This window comes from Lethenteron reissneri, chromosome 18, assembly GCF_015708825.2.
Source record: "Lethenteron reissneri isolate LAM-NWPU_2019-01 chromosome 18, ASM1570882v1, whole genome shotgun sequence".
In the NCBI taxonomy this organism is placed as follows: domain Eukaryota; kingdom Metazoa; phylum Chordata; class Hyperoartia; order Petromyzontiformes; family Petromyzontidae; genus Lethenteron; species Lethenteron reissneri.
The window spans coordinates 15,384,826-15,403,797 of NC_083796.1; the positions used below are offsets into that span (position 1 = coordinate 15,384,826).

Sequence of the window (18,972 nt, forward strand, 5' to 3'; positions counted from 1 at the left end):
TGTACAAGCAAGAATGTGCATTCTCTTTTAAGAAGTTGAATCAGTGTTTCCATGTATGTTTAGTCATGCGTTTTTCATCAGTTGCATTTCGTAAAAACCGTAGTTTAATTATTTTCGTGTAATGCCAAATTCTAGGAGTTATTTTACGAGCTGAATTCAGTGATGGTATTTGGAGCCAAATTCAGAAGATATGCGCCCCCCATCATAGTAATGAGGAATGTCCACCACTGGATTAAGCTATAAACAGGATTTGAGTAGTATTGAGCAACACCGCACAATATCAGCGGGAAACCACACATGTAATGTTATCCCCAATCCCATAAATGTCAATCAGCATTACGTTTAACCTAGACCAGACGAATACTATACCATTAAAAACACATTCAGCTGACTGGCATCTTGTGTTGCAAACAAACACGAGTAGTATATAGGCGTGTTTACACATCACATTCATACTCGCCCAGGTCTCCACTCGCTAAAAAAAAAACAAGTGATTCACACCTATTAAAATGAAAGATAATTAATTCGTGTATTACATGCGATGTTGTTCCAAAACAATTACTATGCAAAACATCGCGTGTTATTGTAACTAGGCTGCTGTTACCCATTGCGTTCAAACCAATCCCCACGTCTGCAATGCGCCGCGTGACACACCTTATGACAACACCTTGCCATTGAAGCATTGTACACATCACCCAAGTTGCCAAGCCATGCGCAGGAGTAACTCCAAGCACAGCTCAGATGTAGGATGCGAATCTCCCAGTGGCAGTGAGCTCGCCATTTGTTGCAAAGGTTCACAGTGCAAATCCGTCAGGCCATCCCGGTTATTACTGCGGGTGCACAATCTGGACGTTAAAGATCTCCTGACGTAATTCGAACTGAGTTAAGCCATTGTGTAGCGGCGTCTTGGTCCAAATTGTAATAATTACATGCAACGACTCGATTGCGATTCACAAGTGTCAGAAGGGAAATGCATCGTGACGAGGAACTAAACCGAGTCGGAGTGAGTGTGTGCGAGACTCCCAGGTCTCGTCTTGAAATACTTGTGTACTTGCATTTTCTTTTCCTTAAGTTACTCACTTGACTGACATTCAAAACAAGGAATTCAGAAATGCACATGAGACGGATTCTTTTATTCATGCAGAATTACAATAACTGCTTCCATTACTGCCTACATACTTTAGAAAATAATCAAACTGGGGATAACCCTCGGCAAGAAAATTATAAATAAGGCATTGTAACCTTCATTTCAACTAAGGTACCCAATTGCCATATAGCAATGGTGGAGTTCATGTTTGTCATATCAACAAACCAGCATATGAGTCATGCAAAACTGCCATCATCTTGTCTGATTTTGTAACTGTGACTGCAATATTCTATTTCAACAAGCGCTTAATTTTAATGGATAGGAAGCATGGAAATAAAAAATACAAAACAACGGCAAAACTGGTAACGTGAGTGCTGCTTTGATGAGCAAGGTCAACAAAGCATATTACTGGACGTCAATTTTATTTGCTTCGTTAACTAAGCTAGAACTTTAATTTGACAGATGAATTCACAAGAGCCCTAAGAAGCGATGCTGTCGAGTTATAAAACGTAGACAAATAAAAATCACCAGCAGTTAGTATTTGAAACGACATTAAGCGCAGGGAATGACACGTGATCAAGGAACCGTGCTGCTCCTGACACAACACCGCACACGTCGGCAAAGGAATGCTCTGCTCTCATTTGTGGTAATTCACCGGTGTAGAAATGTTTATCGACAGCAGCAGTAGCAGCAGTTCCACAAGCAAATCTTCACGTTTGAACACGGAATTATCCAAGTCTCACGCCTTTGCTGGTGTCGCTGCTTTTGGCTTCTTGAGGTGGTGGTAATTAGGAAGAATCTTCATGAGAAAATCCAGCTGCAGGGACTGAGACTGAAAAAGAATCCCACAGAGTTGGGTCATGAGTTTGGTAGGAATGCACTTGTGCCCAATGATGCTGCTGTCACCAGCATGCAGGTTGGAGATTTCAAGTTTTGGTTATTACCTTATACAGAAAGTAAAACCTACAAAAAAATTAAACTGCCAGAATTACAAACAAAATAAGTTTGATTTTAAGTTATATTAAGTTTCATTTAATGTCAATAACGCTGAACATTTTTAATTCTGGTTGAATGTTTTACAAATGTTGTTATAGTTTGCCGTTTCAGACAAGGTAGAAAATAAATTCATCTCATTCAACCCATTTACTCTCTGCAGTGCCACCAACAGGAAGACGTTCAAATATCAATGATTGAGGCACGTGTAATGACTGTTTACAAATAAGAGAAAAATATATCTTCTAGTCTTTAAAAAAGGTGTATGCCAAATATGCTAGTTTTATGGCAGAAAAGGGTAAACAGCTTGGACAATAAAAATCGAATGTAGCAAGAAAATGACACATGGAAAAGGAGGTTGTGATGGGAGGAACACATATGCTGGACATCTGTGAAAAAGAGCTTCATAGCTCATCGGATTCCTCCACTAGAAAGATTCTGATTCTAAAGCAGAGCTGGCTATAGAGATGAGCACTGGAGTGAGACCCAGAGGTCAGTGTCCAAGGGGAGGATCTCGAGATAGTGGGAAATTAACAGCAGACTTTTCACCAACTGTGGGATCGGGCAGAAGCCAATGGTGAAGTGTGGTGACACCTTGACCCTTCCACTCATGACCCCCCCCCTCCCCGGCAGGGTAAGGTGCGGCACCTGTGGTTTCTCGGACTGGGTTCTGCGCGAGCAGCGCTCGCCGAAGACCACCGTGTTCTCGGGGATCACTTCGTCCGTGTTGACCTTACAGCAGGCGCCGACCACACAGCCGCTGCTCAGCACTGTGCTCCTCCCGACCATGGCTGGAAAACAAACGCACTTTTGAGCTGCATCGAGGTTAGGCTGCAATGAATGAGAGCAGTGCTCAGGTTTTTAAATTATACCTGGATTATCATCGAGGTGATCGTGTGGCTCAGAGCATTAGCCGGCACCGCTGAGCTGCAGGATTCAAATCCAGACTTCAGCCACCCGTGATTAAGCTGCGTTCCCAAGAGTAGCGAGTTGATCTTCTCAGTGTTACCACCAACAATACAACCCTTAGGGAATTGGTTTGTCACCTCATTTAGCATAGTCCAGCTCTGAGGATTAAACTTTTGATTTGAATGACATGCAACTAACATGTAATGTGTTACATATGAAAAGGTTTGCCTCCCAATGTGGATGAGTGGCTGATAGAAGGGACTCCAGGAGCAGCGCTGTGATGCCATCTTCCAGGGGCTACACTGGCACAGGCTGAATGGCAATGTATTTGGTGGTAACATTACACCAGTGTCACCACTGGAAAATTGTGAGAAAATAATTATATAATCAATCTATACTGCTACCGTGCTATTGGCATCATGTCTGTCATGACACTGACCAACTTCTGCGCAGCATCGTGAGATGAAGCTGCATTGAGATGCAATGTAAATGCACACTATATTATAACGTGTGAAGAAATTAATATATGGAATTATTGTAACATCACATGTATCACAAAACTACTTCTAGGATCCCTTCAAAAGACACCTTTATCCCACTGAGGCATAAGCCTGTTGCAAGTGTGGAGGATGTTCTTTAGAGCTGGATTAAGACAAGCCAAGTATAGACAACATATTTAAGGCTTTTTCTGCATTCAACCTCCTAAAAAAGAGTTAAAGATTTTTTTTAAACCCGTACAAAAATGTCCAAATGTCCCAGTACCTTTTGATTCGATAGTATTATAGTCTCCAATTTTCAATGCTTCGCTTTCTGAATAACAAAGTTAAAGGTAGCTACAACACAGAGACAATAACAAAGGATTCTCAAACATGCATAGCAATGTAAAGATAACAGGATTTCTTTACTTTTAATCAGTGAAAATAAATGTCTCGATGTTTCAGCCAACTAGCCTTCAAAAAATATTGGTGTCAGTGAGTCTGCTCCTACACACGCATTAGTGTGTATAGGTAGAGAGGCTGGAAGGCTCGAGGATCTGGACGTTGGGACACCGTCCGATGGGGACACCTCTCTCTTAACCACGACAGCAGTCTCCACGTCATCACACATACCATTTCTGGTTTCCACTCGAACCTCATTTAGCACATAAACCAAATTGAGAAATGTAAATTCAGCTGCCCGACACTTCGACTAGAGCGCCTGGCTGTGCAGGTAGGAGAATGAGTGGATAGGGGCTCTCCTGTATCACTCCAGAAGACTCACGTCCACAGAGATACAGTGCTCCAGGGTCTGACGTGACACACTGCACACGTGCTGGTATGGGAACTCCTCTCGAGCACACAACGAAAATGTTGTCTTCTCAGCATGTGTGTTTTCACCCCTGGCTTATTTTATTTGCAAATTCATAAGGTGTGGCGATATCAGAAAGGAGTGTGGTTTCCTTGCCCCTGCAAATAATAGGATTAAGTTATAAAATTACCATTTATGCAAAGGAATTTTAATAAAAAAGTTTAAACACTAAAATATGGGTTGGCAGCAGAACGATCTTGGAGAGGAATACGAGCGGCAGTCGTTGCGCAGTTGGCATTGCGAGAGGTGGAGTCAACTGGCTCCCTCACGACCCCAACGGGTAAAGGGACTGATGATGATGATATGCCCGAGTGGATTTAATGTTCAATGCTTTTAAGCAAAGGATACGACAGCCAACTTCAAACACATTGTTGGTTCCGATCACCATCGTCACTGGTTCCATTTCATTTTTCTCTGACAACGGATTCTTGTCTGGCAACCTAGAGGGAGACGGCAAGAAGAAACCTCATCACCATCATCATACAAAGTACAGCCAGAGCAGTTGAATGAATGTTAGATTATCATCACGGCTACAAAAATTTGAATCTGGCTCAATTTGATGTGACAGCGTGCAACCACATGCATCTTAAATGACTTCACAGTGCAACAATGGTGTAAACGTGTCTATAGCGATGCAACCGATTGATCGTAATAGGACCCGCATCCCCTCCATTGCACAGAATTCCCAAAGCTTATCTCGGCCGAATGAAGCCTCACCGGTTGATGATCACCACTTGTTCTTCGATCAGGTTGTTCTCCCCAATTATTATTGGGCCCGCATCAGCTATAATCCTGGCCTTGGGATGGATAACTGTCCTTGTTCCTGAAAAATAGATTCAACATCTCTTCAGTACACACCCACCTGCCAGATAATCAATAACACCAGAACATAGGATTCTGAAAGGTATCTTTCTAAATGTACAAATAATTTTTTAGCGGAGATGAATGTGATGCAAGGTTTAGGTGCTCATGGGCGTTCCATGGTGTTTGTGAGCATTCGTGAGTGCATATAGGTGAGCGTAGACGCGGCAAGCATTGAACACTGTAGGCTGTGAAGCACCAGTTTGCAAAACGCTGAAGACCAAGTAACAGATGTGGCCTTGATGACGTGAGCGGAGTGGAGCTCCTGAACATGCTCACGTAAACATCGTTTGGTGTGCATTCACATATGAAGAATGGCTGTACTCTATGGAAATGCTTGAGACTAATTGATGCAGACTTAATTCAGTTCGCCGCGTGGCTTCATGCTTGTGTATAACTAATGCGGAACACTGTAGATTTATGGAAATGTGTAAACGTGTCTAGAATGTGAAGGCTTACCCACACACTACTGACAAATTAAGTAAATTTGCTTCTACATCTGACACCTTCTAAGTGTGCCGAGTGCTCTTTGTCCACGTCAGGGTGGCACGATACCAGAGGCACAGCCCGGCAGCGATAGGAGACGACACTCCACACAGACAGCAGGAAGGTATTTCACTTACGTGACAAAAAAAGATTGTATTTAATTGAAAACAATAATAATTGGAGTCCAGTAAACGTAAATTATATTTTAACGATATCCTTCATCGGGAGTTTTTGTTTGCTCCATGGATTAGTCAAGCCAAATCCTCACTAACAACTCAAACATCTCTGCCAAAATAAAACAATAAGAACTGAGCATTAACCAAAAATATTTAATGATGAAGTCTTAGTTACATGTCCAAACCATATGAAATCAAATGCAAGTTCCAGACTGAGTCACTGTTTGATAAACTTAAAGTGTTTTGGAAATCTGATTAATATCAGCAGACTCCATATGTTGGACATGTGTGCAAGCTTGTTTTGTTTGCACCAGTTTCGTTCTGATAAAATAAATTAGATTCTGTTTGTTTTCCTACAAAGTGTTTCCACCCAGCCACAGCCACGAAAATGATCTTTTTTTTTAATGGTGTTGCGAATGAAACACGCGAAATTATTGTGAAGGGCATGCAGTTACCGATGGTGACCTGTCCTCGGATCTCGCTTTCCACACAGACAACAGCACCTGGCGCGATCTTCACGCTGCAGAGATAAACGTGCCACACACAGAATAGTGCCACCAGGGCTGAAGCACTGAACACTACAACTGGAGGCCATTTCAGTTTTACATTGCAGATTTTATTTCACCTGCACTTCGAGACTGGGTTTCACTGCTCAGGCAGATGGTGTGATATGGATGTAAGGGTCATGTACCATGGATGTTAGGGGTCATGTACCATGGATGTTAGGGGTCATGTACCATGTTAAGGGTCATGTGCCAGGGCTGTGAGTGGCCTAGCTAATCACTATGAAGCCAGAGGTGAAGCAGAACGTGCAGTTGCATTTTCTCATTCACGGTCTCGTTTTAGACACGACATTATTTTGTGAATAATTATTGTTTCACTATGTCCCATATAGTAAAACGACTGTCTGCACTCCAACGTAGGATTAGCAACACTTCAGCTCGACTCTCTCCCCCGAGGCCCTCTCCTAGTGGCTAGCAGACCCTGACATTGGCATTTAGCTCCATAACATATTGCTGTCATACGCAAGAATATACAGAAGTCGAATTTAACGTTTGTTTTTCAGGTAGCCTTTCATTTAGAGGTTCATTTAAAATGTGTATTGATATTCTTCGGTTTAAATTACATTCTTAGAGAAGGCAGAATGGCGAACGAGGCGCGTGATACACGAGTCTTGTTGTAGAAGTGGCAGAGAGGCGAGGTGAGAGGGAGAAGGGAATGAGATTAACGTTTGTGTCTAATCCACAGCCCACGGGTCTGCATTGGGGAGCTGGACACGAATCGTCTTAAAAACGTGTGTGAGTGGCTTTGCACTTGCCTGCTCTAACTTGCATTAGCACGAGTGTGTGATGCGTAAAGACCCACAAGTCTAAAGTCTGTTCCATAAAAATTTAAAAACTGCAAGAGTATAAATCTATAAACGTGTAAAACGCACAAAGTGCCGTGTACAAGACTGTAATGACTGTACACACGGAATCACAGCGGGCAGCGTAAGCGTCTTCAATGCGGCTGTTGTAAGACAATGAGTAATGAGTAACGAAGAGCGAGGCGAAGTTGCCAGCAACTCGGGGCTGGTCACCTGCGACTCCCTCTGCTTGTTGACAACACGAATGGGGGGCGGCCTCAACTCGCCTTCACCGAGACGCAGATTAAAATGCCCCACAACGAAGACCATCAGTTCAGGGAAGCTTCATTCACACTGGACTTGATTTGTGTGTGTTTGGTCCGGCCGCGTAATGCTCCATCCAGGTTGTTGTTGTCGTGAGACCCACCACCACCACCCGCCACGTGGTGAGACCCACCACCACCACCCGTCACGTGGATGAATTCGGGTGCCACGCCAGTCAACTGCGGTTACAAACACAGCCGTGCCCCTGTGTTGTTGTTGATGATGATGATGTTGTTGTTGTTGGTACAATGGCTGTGGTACAGAGTTCGATTCCTGCTCACGGCCAACAACATCAGTGACACTGATCTAAGCTGGTACCTGGGCCTCCCCTAGGTAGACTCAGCCTCAAATGAGTACCCGGTGCGGTGTAAACATCGCCACTAGGGAGACAAAGGCGGCCGGGCGTGGTGTTGGCCACCCACCGCCTCGTGTGTCGCGCCGGCCTTCACAGCTGCTGCTCGCTAACAGCACTTGCCCCTAACAGAGCGCTAAGGCTACGCGGGGGAGCTTTGTCTTTGTGGCGACTGCGCGAGAGGCCCCCGCGAGGCCCAGGCCTGGAGGCCTCCAGGCCTGGGCCTAGCGGGGCCCGCGCGGCGGAGACGCCGCCTCGGGGCGCTCCCTCCTCCATCTCCATCACCTCACTCACCTCACCACACTCACTCACTCACCACACTCACTCACTCACCACACTCACTCACTCACCACACTCACTCACTCAAGTCTCTCAGCTCACCACTCACTCTGTCACACTCTGTCTCTCTCTCTCACCTCTTGGGCAGCAGCTGCTTAGACGCCAGGTCCGCCATGTCGCCCCGTGACGCGCCTCGATGTCACAGCCGCTGAACCGGTAACCGGTTTCGGGATCGATGCTCAGGAACCGGTTACAGATTTCGGCGCGACGTTTCGTGCGCGCAGCGAACGCAGTGGGGGGGGGGGGGGTGCTACGGGGGGGGGGGGGGGCTGCTGGGCAGGGTGCAGGCGCAGCCCTGCAAGTGCGAGCTCGCCACACCGCTGGCCGGATGAACCCTCCGCTATTAAGACTTGTCGGGGGTACTTGGTCTACTCTTCCACACTGATCCCGCGAGCCCGGCACTGTGGTCTCGTGTTAAACCTCCTGCTGGTGAAACATTTGCTCCCAAAGGGCTGTGTGGATGCTGCCACGTGTAGACTTATACCACCGCGTGTTGCGTGTGAAGGGAGAGATGGTAACGCGTGCGTGTTTCTCTATGGAAGGTATGTTTTGTTATCTGCTTACACAGTTGTTATTTAGGGTGGCACTCGGCTGATGGATGTGGGAACCACGATATCGGTGGGGCGGCTTTTGATGACAGGGCCATGGGGACTGAGCGCCGTGGAGTGCACGCCACACAGATGGGTGCAGCAACATTGCTGCACCACAATCTCTCATCAGCATTATCCAGACCACCAGCTCAAGAAGAACTGCGTGGTCATGTTGCCGCGCAGACGTCGGAGCACCCAACTTGGCAGTGACACAGACGCAGCCGCGGGCGGGTTTCACCGTCACCGGGACTCATCATCGGCACGGGACACCGCCTCAGGCAGCTGCGGAGAGACAAAGGCGGGCACGAGATCCGCCGCGTGGGACCAGCGGTGGTGTCGATGATTCACAGCCCCCCCCCACCACCACCAGGCAGGGCCCGGGGCGCGACGGCGCGGAGTGGAAAATCCCCAAACCCCCAGCCTGGTCCAGACCCGCAGCCTGGTCCAGACCCACAGCCTGGTCCAGACCCCCAGCCTGGTCCAGACCCCCAGCCTGGTCCAGACCCCCAGCCTGGTCCAGACCCACAGCCTGGTCCAGACCCCCAGCCTGGTCCAGACCCCCAGCCTGGTCCAGACCCACAGCCTGGTCCAGACCCCCAGCCTGGTCCAGACCCCCAGCCTGGTCCAGACCCACAGCCTGGTCCAGACCCCCAGCCTGGTCCAGACCCCCAGCCTGGTCCAGACCCCCAGCCTGGTCCAGACCCACAGCCTGGTCCAGACCCACAGCCTGGTCCAGACCCCCAGCCTGGTCCAGACCCCCAGCCTGGTCCAGACCCGCAGCCTGGTCCAGACCCCCAGCCTGGTCCAGACCCCCAGCCTGGTCCAGACCCCCAGCCTGGTCCAGACCCGCAGCCTGGTCCAGACCCACAGCCTTGTTCAGACCCACAGCCTGGTCCAGACCCCCAGCCTGGTCCAGACCCGCAGCCTGGTCCAGACCCACAGCCTGGTCCAGACCCACAGCCTGGTCCAGACCCCCAGCCTGGTCCAGACCCCCAGCCTGGTCCAGACCCCCAGCCTGGTCCAGACCCCCAGCCTCGTTCAGCATCCGCCTCTGGGCGCGATTCTCTTTGCTCGTCCCCAGTGGTTATTAGACTCCGACAATTATTCATAGTCCACTGACCTCGGTCGTGTGGGTTGTTGTGTGACCATACTTCACCTGGTCTGCCATAGCAACAGTACAGTGCTGACAGTGGCTGTTGGGGCCCTCTGTTGCTCCACAACGCAGCCTATAACACCTGTTATGCACGAGGTCACCCATCCCTACAGCACGCACTATCTAGCGAGCTCCCGAGGTCTGATGCTGAGATGGGGAGCGCATCCTATGTGCTCTGGCCATTGTGTGGCACTGCAGTCTATGCTGCAGCACTGTGCACTCACGCTGCGACTAACTGCTCGTGTGAGAGGGTTCAGTGTTGGTGCAGGCAGTGTGTGATGCACTAATAGCAGCAGCAGCAGCAGCAGGAGGCTGCTACCCATCTGGGCGAGTCGGTGCCCTCGCGGAGACGGAGCGATGAGCTCAGCGCAGGTGCCGGGTGGCTCATCGCACCGTAGGGTCGTGAGAGGCGGCGGGGGGCCGGGTGGGGAGGCCTTCATCCAGCAGTGGAGTGACCATGGCCGATGACGGTCGTGTTTTCAATTTCTGAATTATCGATTCGCCCGGCGCTCACGATTTCACGTGCGGCGGGGAATCGACGGAATCGATTCGCGATGGAGCTGCGTGACGTCAGGCGTCGCCTATATAAGGGGGCGCAGCGCCCCCGCTGGTCCCATTCGAGTCGCCCCGCAAGTCGTCACGCGTCTCCGTCGCCGCCTCCTCCTCGTCTCTCCTCCCTCTCTCCTGCCGGGACCGCCACTCACACAGCGAATCGAAAGCGGCCTTCGGGGAAGCCGGGGAGCCGGATGATTAAGAGCTCCGTTGAGCGCATACTGAACAGCCACTGTTTCGCCAGAGAAAAATCCGGGAGTCGTACGATGCCAGGACTCACCATAGATCGGAGGTGAGAACTCCTCTTCCTGCTGCTCCACTACACCTCGTGCACACCACGGCTCTCTCAAGTAACTCGCAGTAAACTACCCTTAGCCAATACACGTGCGGGTGAAGGCAATGGACTGCGATGTCCGTAGTCGAGGCGGCTTGGCCATACGTCACCCGACTCGTCGGTGCGGATTGGTGACGAAGGGGTCCCCATACCCGTTTGGGACGTCACTCGGCATCTTGACGGTGGTCGTGGTCGTGGTGGTTCATGGCGCAGGGCGACGAGCACTGCGCCACCGCTCCTCCCCGTGCGGTAGCGGCCTCCACGATCCGCCTTGCGAGGCGCCCCCCCCCCCCCCATCGTCACCTCCTCGCTTCTCGTGGGGCTCCTACGCCTCTCGAGTAGCCCCCCGCGGTGTCGCCACCCCTCGGCACACGAAGTGAGAGATGAGGGGGGGAGGGTTTAAATCGCCTAGATGGGCCTCCTGGCGTGCCGAGTGGCCGCCTCGTGGTGGTGGTATTGTTGCTGCTCGTGGTGGTGGTGTTGTTGCTGCTCCTCGTGGTGGTGGTGTTGGTGTTGTTCCTCGTGGTGGTGGTGTTGTTGTTGTCTCGCCGTGAGCGGTGCCCACCACCACCACCTGGTGGTGGTGGGCACGAGGGGGTTTGGCTGTCGGTGAACAATGGCCGCGTCTCGAGTGGCGAGGGAGGAAGACGCCTCGAGGGGCCCTCCCGGCTCGCTCGCTCCTCGCAGCGCGACGAGGAAGCGAGCGAGGCCGCCGTCAATACTATTCACGAGGACGCCTCCTGCTGCTGCTGCCCCCCCTCCGGCTTGACGCCTCCTGCTGCTGCTGCCCCCCCTCCGGCTTGACGCCTCCTGCTGCTGCTTGAGAGAGGAGGACAATGGCGGGCGGGTGGGGGGGGCGCGATGCCTCCTCCCGCGGGCTCGGGGCGGAGGAGCCGGGAGACGAAGGGGGCCGTGACGTGGCCAGGCTCGAGCGCATTCTCCCATTGTTACAAACAGTTGCGTTCGAATCCGGCAGGCCGCCCTGGCTATTTCATGCGGTACGTTGACCGTCACACACGGGGGGGGGGGGGGCGTTGAAGGCCCCCGTGACGTAATTAGGAACGAGGAGGGGACTTTGTGGCGGCGGTGTTGCGGGGAGCAGTTGCTACATTTGAAAACAATATAGCACCCCCCCCCCCTACGATGGCACGGCAAATAATAACTCTTCTGTTAGCCTCCTTAATCCGGGGAGAGGTTTAGCTCCCATTACGCCGCGAGGCTGCAGCATGCCGAGTCCCATGCTGGCGGAGCCTCCATCGGTTCCTCGTCATCCGCGACTCGTCGGCAGGGATGCTGCGGGGGGGCCGGGGGGGGCCCAGGCTGCACCGCGGCTGTTTCAGTTGTTGACGTCGTCCGCGTGACCTTGACGCTGCTGCTGTTTTGACGCGTCGAGTTGTTGACATTTGACGGCTGTGGTGAACCTGCTGGGCACGGGGAGAGGGGCAGCGGTGGCACGGGGGGGAGGGGCAGCGGTGGCACGGGGGGGAGGGGCAGCGGTGGCACGGGGGGAGGGGCAGCGGTGGCACGGGGGGGGGAGGGGCAGCGGTGGCACGGGGGGGGGAGGGGCAGCGGTGGCACGGGGGGGGGGGGGCAGCGGTGGCACGGGGGGGGGAGGGGCAGCGGTGGCACGGGGGGGGGAGGGGCAGCGGTGGCACGGGGGGAGGGGCAGCGGTGGCACGGGGGGGGGCAGCGGTGGCACGGGGGGAGGGGCAGCGGTGGCACGGGGGGGGAGGGGCAGCGGTGGCACGGGGGGGGAGGGGCAGCGGTGGCACGGGGGGGGAGGGGCAGCGGTGGCACGGGGGGGGAGGGGCAGCGGTGGCACGGGGGGGGAGGGCAGCGGTGGCACGGGGGGGGAGGGGCAGCGGTGGCACGGGGGGGGAGGGGCAGCGGTGGCACGGGGGGGGAGGGGCAGCGGTGGCACGGGGGGGGAGGGGCAGCGGTGGCACGGGGGGGGAGGGGCAGCGGTGGCACGGGGGGGGAGGGGCAGCGGTGGCACGGGGGGGGAGGGGCAGCGGTGGCACGGGGGGGGAGGGGCAGCGGTGGCACGGGGGGGGAGGGGCAGCGGTGGCACGGGGGGGGAGGGGCAGCGGTGGCACGGGGGGGGAGGGGCAGCGGTGGCACGGGGGGGGAGGGGCAGCGGTGGCACGGGGGGGGAGGGGCCGCGGTGGCACGGGGGGGGAGGGGCAGCGGTGGCACGGGGGGGAGGGGCAGCGGTGGCACGGGGGGGGAGGGGCAGCGGTGGCACGGGGGGGGAGGGGCAGCGGTGGCACGGAGGGGGAGGGGCAGCGGTGGCACGGGGGGGGAGGGGCAGCGGTGGCACGGGGGGGGGAGGGGCAGCGGTGGCATGGGGGGGAGGGGCACCCAGGGGAGGGGCACGGGTGGCTGGAGTTGGTCGCCGCTAGCGACGCTTCTAGAACTCTGGCTCCATCCTCCAGCCCCCCGTGCCGCCACTCTCCGTGCGCGCTGACGTCACACTACTACGCTGTGACGTCGCGCCATGCGGCATTTGCGGTGACGTCAGCCGGTTATTTAACGGAGAATCGATCCGGCGTGAGTCGCGCCAACGATTCCCACGGGGCATCGTGCTTGGGCGACTTGTAGGTTTATCTGCGCACCACAGTGGCTATCCGGAATAAAACCAGGAGATTATTCAAGTTCATGTATTAGGTATAGCCCTGTGAGCCATTCGGCTCTTGAATCGGGTGCAACCACAAAAAACAAAAACATGAACAAAAAACATCTTGGAGTGACTGTGCAAACAGAAAATCCAAGAAAAGACAGCAAACTATTGCAGAAAAAGCACCATACACCAAAAATCCCAGTGGGATGCAAGTCAAACAACAACAACCACAAAACAACTTATGAACACCTTGAGCCCATGAACATCATTGCCTTTTACAAGTGCGACCTGGGTTATACGTTATTAAAGGCATTTAATTTAACACATCTACACTACCAGTAGTGTTTAAACTGTTCATGTTGCTATATCTAATAAAGGTCCCAACTAGGTCATGAACGCGATTTCAACACAGAGGGTGTATCATCCCTTAGCGCAATAAAGCTGCACATGTGGGGCTGTGAGTATCTTATCTCGAGTCTCCACGTGAGAATCTGCCAATGGCTAGAATCGTGATCCCGTCGTCGGGATTCTCTCTGCCCTGATGCCAACACGCGCCTCCACAGTGACGACTCCATGGCCCTGCACCCCGTCTCGACACGCAGCTCCCGCCTGACCAGACAGGCGTTCGAGGCAACGCTCATCCGTCTTGCTCCTAGGCCAGGAGTTGGACATTCCTCGTTCACATGGCTCGGGCCAGTCTCTTCGTGCCGGAATGAACACTCCCGGCCCTCGAGACTGGCACTTGCGCAGGCTGCAGCCAGGCCGTGGTTTGTTAGGAGGGGCGCATTTCTGAGACTCCGTGACCTTGGTCTCCATGCGTAACGAGAATCCAGTTGGCAAGGGAGAATGGCGTTCCTCGGGATAATGGCGCACGGTGAAAGGCCTTGCTCGCGTAACTTTGAAGCGGTCTATGTGTGTGTGTGTGGGGCGTCTTATCTGTGTGTGTGTGTGGGGCGTCTTATCTGTGTGTGTGTGTGTGGGGCCACTTGGCGGTGATGTAATCTCTTGCCTGGCGTACGCGTGGGGGAGAGTGGGGAGGGAGAGGCCCTTTGGGCTCCCACTGGACGCGGTGACGATGCTGCTCGTGGCTCCCACTGCCCCAGGGATGGCGCTGTGGTTTAATGTCTTCAGCTGCTGTTAGGAAAGCCCTCGAGGCCTAAACACCTCAGGCGGCCAATTACAATCACCTCCGTCCTCGTACACTTAAACAGCACCATCGACGTTTTAATAGGTAACAGTTGACAGCTGTTTATGAAGCAACATAGGAACTTGGGGGAAATATGTTGGATGGAATTCCGAAGTGCAGCGGTGCGAATGAGAAGTGTTCGACCTGCAGTGCGCTTTGTTATTAAACACGGTATGGGTGAGATTAAACTTGCAGTCATGGACCAGCTTGAGAACCTTGACATTGCACCGATTTTCCTCAAGTTCTCTTAGGATCCGTTCCAATAATTCTCGCCCACTGCTGTCCAACACGACTGCCTAACCGATGCCTTCCCTGCTGCCCTAAGCCTTGTTGTACCTGGCTGTCGGTGGAAGGTAAATGCTGCGATATTGCTGCCATTCCAGTCTTGCAGTGACGAGCTTCAGGATGGGCCTTGTTTAAAATAAATTTCCCTGACGTTTGACTGAAACCCTTGCAATCCGTTCAACTTTTTTTTATTTTAACGACGGCAAGTGCAAAATCACTTGCTCTCGAACTCGGAGCACATTTTCGTCACATTTCATGTTGATGGTTTGATTTAAAAAGTGAATTTTTCTTGGGAATTTTATTTTACTAGGTACATGAACCACAATTAGAATTGTGTCCATGCAATATTGTGGCTTGTGTTTAACTGTTATTTGTACAATGCTTCCAATGTTTTATTTTGTGGCAAGTCAATGGTGATTGTCAGAAGAAAAGACTGGCCTTGGGTACAGGAATGTGGGATTAACCCGCACTGGCACTTGCCTGTGAGGACGAGCCAAGACCGCCCATGCCTGTGACCAGCGAGTCACTGTAACATGTTTTGAATTGCAAAGATTCGGTCCGTTTAAGATGGAACGTCGCAATTTGAGCATATTGTTTACTTGGGTCCCCAGATGGGCTAGACGGCAGTGACTCTGTTGGGGAGGGCTTCATGGTGATGGGGTAAAGTGTGGAAATTCTGATTTCTCCACTCGCAATTGTTGTTGGCAGCAGGGTAGATTCCCAAAGCTGGGGCATGATTGAGTACCCGAGTCCTCTCTTCGTTCCTCCCGACCCCAATGCTCTGCTCCTTCACGGTTGCAAATCGAGTATAAATTGCGTTTGTGCATCCCACTCGCCTGGTAGTGATGGTGAGCTCGTCTCAATGTTTAATAATTCAAGATAGAGACTCCCTGGCTTGGTTTTGTTTTGCGCGGTGGTTTGTGGTAATTGCACTGTACTACGTGTTTACGATAAATGGGCGCGTTTGTTGTCGTACAGTGTGGCAGAGAGGAAGCTGAGCATTTCCGCTCTTGCGGCAGCTGCTGCATGGTGGTTCATTTTATAAGAATTGAGTGGATGCTATTTACAATAAAGCTCTGCCTGTATGGGTGATCCAACCAAGGGAAAGGTTATGGGATAAATATAAAATGTATGTGTAACGTAGTTTAATTGTTGCGTTTGTACGGACGCCATTACGTGTAGGTAGATGCTTAAAGCCTTTAAACCATACGCAGTATTAAATGGCAGCTGCCTTATGCTTGGAAGCTGCTCTGCATTAGTGGTGTGGGTTCAGGGAAGCTGACATTTTAAAATGCCGCAGTGCTAAGTATTTTCACGTGCGTCACAAATGCTCAAGTGACAAATGTCTGTTTCCTCTTTGCAGTCTGTCCTCGCAGTTTAGTATCCACCCGGGTCCAGGGCCTCGGTGGTGCTCCTGATGTTCCTCACCCATCTTTGAAGATCCCGGATGGGCGGGGGGATGGTGAAGGGGATCACAATCTCTCAGCTCTTATTTACACTGTAAGAAATGGCCTTGAATAAACACACCGCCGCAGTGCATTTCGATTGATAACGCTCTGTTTAACTCTTCCTGAAGGAGACATCACAGCGATACACTCCACTACGCCTGACGCGATTATCTGGCTTGACCACCTAAATGTGAAAATTGTTGTTGTTGCTCTGCTTCTACATCAACCATACAAAAGACGAACTCTCTTTCCCTGCCTTAAGGGAAATACTGGGCCCAACGAACAATCATTTTGTGGATATGTACCCACGCTGTGGGCTATTTATGAGAAAAAATACTTAAGTCATCCATGAGCACTCAGCATATCACTGCATTGGCATTGTGATTAAGCATGCGAGTTTAAGAGCCTTGAGGTGATTGCTGTTTAGGTTTTTTTCTCATTAACAACACTTCCCGCTGTGGTGAACAGGGCGACATACATATGGCTTGCATATCTATTCACAAAGACTGTTGGATCTTTGGGTTGCCTTAAAGGTCGTGCTGCGTAAACAAATCGCCATTTTTTTATTTGGCTTTAAAGGCTGAAGAGGTAACGATGTGAGGAGCGCCTATTAAGCCTGACTACACACCAAGTTAAAAACGATAAAACTTAAAATTTTACTGCATCAGGCCCACCGAGCCATATAGCTATTTTTCAGAAGCGACCTGGCCGCAAATGAAAGCTTTACGAGAAGGGGCTTAATGTGGGCATTTTAGCAGGGTTGGTGTTGGCACCACCACCACATTTGCCTTCAGTGCTGATGGCCAGACATGCCCAGTCACCTGCTTGCGCATGCCTCGGGAGCTGTGCTGATCACCTTTAGACGATATCTTGGCACCGATATTGAATGTTGACCATGCATATTAGATACTCAGATGGCACCGTTTGTCTGTCCTCAAGGATGATCGGCTCATTGTCATGCGGGATCCACCCGCCAACGGCAAGCCCAGTGTCTGGCACTTCCAGACAAAAGTCGGTGACTGTCGCACCGTGCAGTGGGACGCGGTGCTCAGCAACAACAACCTGTTCTTGGAGATTCCACAGGGCAGCCTGCCAGAGGGCAGCAAAGAGAGGTACGGTGAACCGGAGGGTGCATGCATGTGCCATCCCTGCCGTAAGCCAGTGCCCACAGGAGCAAGAACGTTGTACGAACACTGCAACAGTTTACATTTATTGCATCGAAAGTAAAATTTGGAGTGATGGCACTGATGGATTATACAATTTCAACAGTTATGAAATAACTAGGAATGCCAAAATGCATCACCATCTGCCCTTTTCGCTTTTTGAATTGTTACGATTTGAGGTTTTAATTGAATTCCAAAATGTATGATGTATGCATGTATTGTCCTCTAACTTTGTAACCAAATTCAACATTGGCATATTGAATCTGCATAAATAGTCTCCAAATTATATTACACTATGCATGTATCATGAGTGTATTAATTTTACCCTTGAATGGATGCATCATTAAAAAACGAAGCCTTTCATCAAAAAAGCTTGTAATACATTGTGGTGCGAGATAATGCAGTGTTTCTGTCCACTCGCTTTGTACGGTTACATGATTTGCTTCTGTAACTTGAGATTGCATTTTGAACAAATGAGAACCGACTGGTGTGTAATCAGACCGATTCATGAGACCCTCTCCAGGTAGGTTACACAAAGCTTGCGCAAATTCCCAAGAGGCAGTAGTTGGACTATTTGGTAATACAGCCCATTGTGCCATGTCTGCCACAATTCCTGAAGGTGAATTTGATGTTTCACTTTTCTCTCCCTGCAGCTTTTCAATTTTATTAGAACACGCTGAAGAAAAGTTTTCTGTGGACCACGTCATCGTCTGCTTCTACCGTAATCGTGAAGATAGAGGTAATTAATGGACCCGTGCTCACTTGGGATTTCAATGTTTGTATCTTGGAGTTGTCCTGTCTTTGTGCTATGATGTTATTAATGTTCTTTGTTGTGTTCCCCTTGCAGCCTCCATGATGCGTATATTCAACTATCTGGGCTTTGAGACTGTGAAACCAGGCCATCCCATCGCCCCCAACAGGCCTGACGTTCTCTTCATGGCATACTCCATTGATCGTTGCCCATCCTCTGATGAAGAATGAAGCTCGACGTCTTTAAAAATTCCATGAGTAATTCCGGGAGTTCCGCTCTTTTAGTTTTGCTTCATAATTGTCATTAACCAGTGCTATTTGTGACTTTAATGTGTTTTAAATTTCTCTTGTGTTCATAAATAGCTTTGTATTTATTTCCTTTTTAAAAAGGTCAGCTGTGCTAGTTGGGCAGTGTTTGTTATAACACCACTTCTGATACATTGGCTTGCTTTGTGTTGATTTAGTAAATGCATGAAACCAATAGATAACATCTGGATAATTAAACATGGCCTGCTTTGGGTAATTAAATACATCTGTTTAGCAACACACTTGCTTTCATCTTTAGATAATGTTTCTGTTTAAATTTATAACCTGTATTCCCAGCATATTGATCTCTTCTGTGATTTGTCTTTATATGGAAAAAAATCTTGACAATAAAGATGAATAACAAGG

General features: G+C 50.8%; 2 protein-coding genes across 2 annotated transcripts; one reads left to right on the top strand and one right to left on the bottom strand.

The window, feature by feature from the left end:
- Nucleotides 1-1,114: 1,114 nt before the first annotated feature.
- DCTN6 (dynactin subunit 6) lies at nt 1,115-8,472 on the bottom strand. Its single transcript, XM_061553949.1, has 7 exons — nt 8,297-8,472; nt 6,315-6,379; nt 5,054-5,159; nt 4,685-4,776; nt 3,752-3,799; nt 2,729-2,871; nt 1,115-1,919 (listed from the first exon to the last, which is right to left on the bottom strand). Exons 1-7 carry the CDS (start codon nt 8,332-8,334, stop codon nt 1,827-1,829), a joined length of 585 nt encoding a protein of 194 aa, XP_061409933.1. The 5' UTR covers nt 8,335-8,472; the 3' UTR covers nt 1,115-1,826.
- Nucleotides 8,473-10,564: 2,092 nt separating this feature from the next.
- Nucleotides 10,565-18,972, top strand: OAZ2 (ornithine decarboxylase antizyme 2). The gene is made up of 5 exons (XM_061553950.1): nt 10,565-10,806; nt 16,303-16,439; nt 17,327-17,499; nt 18,204-18,289; nt 18,398-18,972. Exons 3-5 carry the CDS (start codon nt 17,345-17,347, stop codon nt 18,529-18,531), a joined length of 375 nt encoding a protein of 124 aa, XP_061409934.1. The 5' UTR covers nt 10,565-10,806; nt 16,303-16,439; nt 17,327-17,344; the 3' UTR covers nt 18,532-18,972.

What these genes read in the sequence shown, in the direction of transcription:
- OAZ2 (XM_061553950.1), top strand. Translation starts at nt 17,345, where the DNA reads ATGCGGGATCCACCCGCCAACGGCAAGCCCAGTGTCTGGCACTTCCAG. An exon ending in CCAGAGGGCAGCAAAGAGAG is followed by an intron (nt 17,500 to 18,203) that starts GTACGGTGAACC and finishes CTCTCCCTGCAG; the next exon opens with CTTTTCAATTTTATTAGAAC. An exon ending in CCGTAATCGTGAAGATAGAG is followed by an intron (nt 18,290 to 18,397) that starts GTAATTAATGGA and finishes TTCCCCTTGCAG; the next exon opens with CCTCCATGATGCGTATATTC.
- DCTN6 (XM_061553949.1), bottom strand. Translation starts at nt 8,334, where the DNA reads ATGGCGGACCTGGCGTCTAAGCAGCTGCTGCCCAAGAG. An exon ending in TGTGTTTGAAGTTGGCTGTC is followed by an intron (nt 3,800 to 4,684) that starts GTATCCTTTGCT and finishes TTTGTTATTCAG; the next exon opens with AAAGCGAAGCATTGAAAATT. An exon ending in CCCAGTCCGAGAAACCACAG is followed by an intron (nt 1,920 to 2,728) that starts GTGCCGCACCTT and finishes ATTCTTTTTCAG; the next exon opens with TCTCAGTCCCTGCAGCTGGA.